At 44.0% G+C, this 3338-nt stretch overlaps 1 protein-coding gene across 1 annotated transcript in view; it reads left to right on the top strand.

The window, feature by feature from the left end:
- The window catches only part of hcn1 (hyperpolarization activated cyclic nucleotide-gated potassium channel 1), a 50922-nt gene that overhangs the window by 1571 nt on the left and 46013 nt on the right, over positions 1-3338 (top strand). Inside the window, exon 2 of the mRNA XM_019882793.1 lies at positions 43-109. Coding sequence (XP_019738352.1) covers positions 43-109 — 67 coding nt within the window. The remainder of the gene's footprint in view (positions 1-42; positions 110-3338) is intronic.

Raw genomic sequence — 3338 nt, 5'->3', positions numbered from 1 at the left:
CCCCCGAGTTCCGCTCCACTCTGGAGCCTGCGCCTGTCTCAGAGAACTGGCCTTGGTCCTGAAGTCAGAGCGAGGCGGCCTGCAGAAGTGCTTCAACCTGAACTGGACCGTACTCTGAGTTGTTTTCTAGCAAAGTCGTCAAAGCTAAAGACCGAAGCGCTCCCGGTGTATATTCGGGCTGTTGTGCCTTCCCGTGGGTGTTGTTAGTGCACGTTTCACATTTTTGTCCAATGTCAAAACAAATCAAGATGACGACACCGCAAGCAACATGCTTTTCTTAATTGCGTGAGGGGGATCCAGATGTCTGCTAATTTATTTATTTTTCAACCCAATGTACTTTTACGCAGGTGGGCGCCGGTTCACACATCCGCCTCGCAGCTTTCAGATTCCGGGTTCGATCCTAGCACCGGCCTTTCTGTGTTGAGTTGACCTCCATTCTCGTGTGGGGTTTCTCCAGGTATCGTGGTTCCCTCCCACATGACAAAGACGTGCATATCGTATGAATTGCATTGTTTGGGTGGACGTTTGCCATTCTCCCGTAGTTGTTTTTTGCTGGCTGTAATTGGTGTTTGGAGTTGACCGTGATGACGACATGAGCAGGTTTATGAGAGATCTCCGACGAGATGCGCATGCAGTGTATGCACAGCAATGGTAGTGGTCAAGGATTAGCAGTCAATGAGCTTAGTGGTCTCTACAAACCATTATGTAAGGAGATTGACCCATGCTGCCAGAAGATGGGCAAAGGGTGCACCTTGGCCAATTTTCTTTGTTTTTTTTTTTTTTTTTTCTTTTTTGTAGCACAACGGAAATTTATTTGTTGTGTAACCTAAGCCACCATGTTGTAGCACATCAGGGTTAAAAGACCGTGGGATTTGTCATTATAGTTATTTTCTATTTCGTGTTTTGCTTTTTAAATTCAGTTAGTTTCAAGTTTCTTTTAGTTTTTATTAGTTTTATTTTTTTTCTTTTAATATATGGACTATTTGTCGAGTGCAAACTAAAAAAAAAAGGTAATTGTGCAATGAATTCAATAAATTAAAGTCAACTATAATTCTCAAATGACTGTTTGACCTTCCATCTTTTGCATGCACGTACGTAATGGACAGACTTTTTCGCCATGATTCTAGTTAACTTCCTTTAGTTTTATAATTGTGAGATGTAGTTCCATTTTTTTGTCCTTAAGGATGTCCTTTTGTATTTTATTTTGTTTAAAGGAAAAAAAAAATCTACATCCTTCAACTTCATTACAAGCGGTGTGTTTTTCGAAAGTCGCCTGGGAAATTGCCTTCCTCTGCCGCTGCTGTTGGTCTCATTTCACATTCAGTGTCCTCTGAAACCCCGCCCCCCCAAAAAAAGCTTCTCAACATCCATAAAAACTTAAAGTATATCCCTTCACTTGAAACGTAACACCCGGCATATTCTTTGTGCAGCGTGGCTGCTTAAAGATTAATGGCAAGTTAGTAGTATACATTATTCAGACATTTTTGGAGAGGTCCCACATGCATGGCCCGGTCTACCTTTTGCTCATGCTCAAGAGAGGCCTTTGTCCTTCCTTAAAAGCCTTCTTAGTGCATCGCAGTGTTTTCATACTCGCGTGTAGTTCGGTATGGCGCGGCGTACAGGACGATATTAATGTATACGGCTAAGATAACTCGACTCGGCCTTATCAGAGGGTCTATCTGTGCCATTATCAAACATCTGCATTTGTTCCTCCGGCTCAGGCTTCCTGCTTGTGGTTCTAAAAATAGCACAGTATTGATCCCCGTCAGTAAGAGGGCTACAATGATACATCGGCGTTTATCCACACAATGATTGATAATCAGCTGAGATCGATGTCGACGTCGAAAGCAAGTGGTTCTGAATTTCTTGCTTTGGTAATCCCGTGCCAACATTTCGGCCCAATTAAAGGCTCTTTCACACAGAGACCCGATGAAAAAAATTAATTCTGAATGCAAATAAAATAATCAATAAATCTGCCTTCGATACAGAACCCGGCAAAGGCGGAATATTTCCGGAACTGTGTTTTGATTTCACTCGGCCACACGTTACCCCGCAATCACGTGTAGATGATGTCATCATCACGCGAGACGGATAAGACAGGAGAAGTGAGTGTCAAGTATCAAAGTAAGTTATTTTAAACTAAAAAGGAAAAAAAAAAAACTTCCCTTAGCTTGATGCCGCTGTGTTAGCTCATCGGTGCACACTGTATGTTTTCAGAAAAGTGACTATGAGGCTTGGAAGAGCGCTTTGGACATTTTTTGGACTCTGAACTGTAGTAGTAGTCATAGTACTTGAATCGGGACTCGCTGATTAAACGGTAAACGAATAGCGAACGCGTAATTCGCGTGTAAGTCTGAGGACTGCTAAAGCTGTGATACTGCCTCGAAAGGCAGAGAACTGCCAGATCAAATGAAAAAGGTAGAAAAATGCCAGCTTCTTACGGCCATTGTAAAAGGAGCTTTACACAGAGGTTTCATCTTCGTCATCTCTGGCTCTGATACTAGCTTTGCAGTACGTTGACCCGCCCCTTCTGCCTTACGGCTTTGATAATATCTCTGAGAGCAGAATCTTGCTTCATCTTTGTGCCGTTTATGCAAAAGTGTGACGAGGGGGATAAAAAAAAAAATAAATAAAAAAAATCACTGGCTTTTCCGAACTTGGTAAAAGGCGCTTTACACACAGGTGACATCCCGACTCAGTTATGGATGCAATATTAGCTTTGAAAGTGAAAAATGTGGTGGTCGATCTTGTCTCCACCTTTTTATTCAGAACAGAAGGTGGAGAAAGCTGCTGAATTAATGAAGTCACTTGGCCCGCATTGCAAACATGTTGGCAGTGATTTGCAGAGCCTTTTGTGTGTTTTTTTTTTTTTTCCTCCTCCTGAACCGTTACCAGGTAATGGCGTCTCCGGCTTCCATCGATCCCAACTGAAGTTTTTCCGCTGCCTACCCGAGCTGCTTGACAAATGAGCAGCGCGATAGAGGCGGCAGTCGCTCTGTTTCCGTTATAGCTCTTGATTGTCGGACTACAAAGTGGACTAGATGTTGACGCGGGATCTCAATGCATCGTTGCAGTCCTAACTGGGCACGCTGCACCGTGGCCCGCGCGGGGCGGGCTGCATGCATTGCGGCTGAAGTGTGAAAGCAAGCGCTTAATTCAATGATGTCGGGAGAGCCGCACGCACTGTTCAGTGTGGCTGACTGCATCGTCACGCTTTGTGACCATCTCCCGAATAACCAAACGGCCATGCGGCAATCCAACGTGATCTTTTTTTTTTTTTCGTGCAGTTTGTGGGGGCTTTTTTCTTAGGGGGGGAGGGGGGGGGGGAGCTTTCACCT

The sequence above is a fragment of the Hippocampus comes genome, unplaced genomic scaffold, assembly GCF_001891065.2.
Source record: "Hippocampus comes isolate QL1 unplaced genomic scaffold, H_comes_QL1_v1.1 scaffold30, whole genome shotgun sequence".
Classification (NCBI taxonomy): Eukaryota; Metazoa; Chordata; class Actinopteri; order Syngnathiformes; family Syngnathidae; genus Hippocampus; species Hippocampus comes.
Note: the sequence above shows the minus strand (reverse complement) of the source record. Positions and strands in the feature narration are given on the sequence as shown.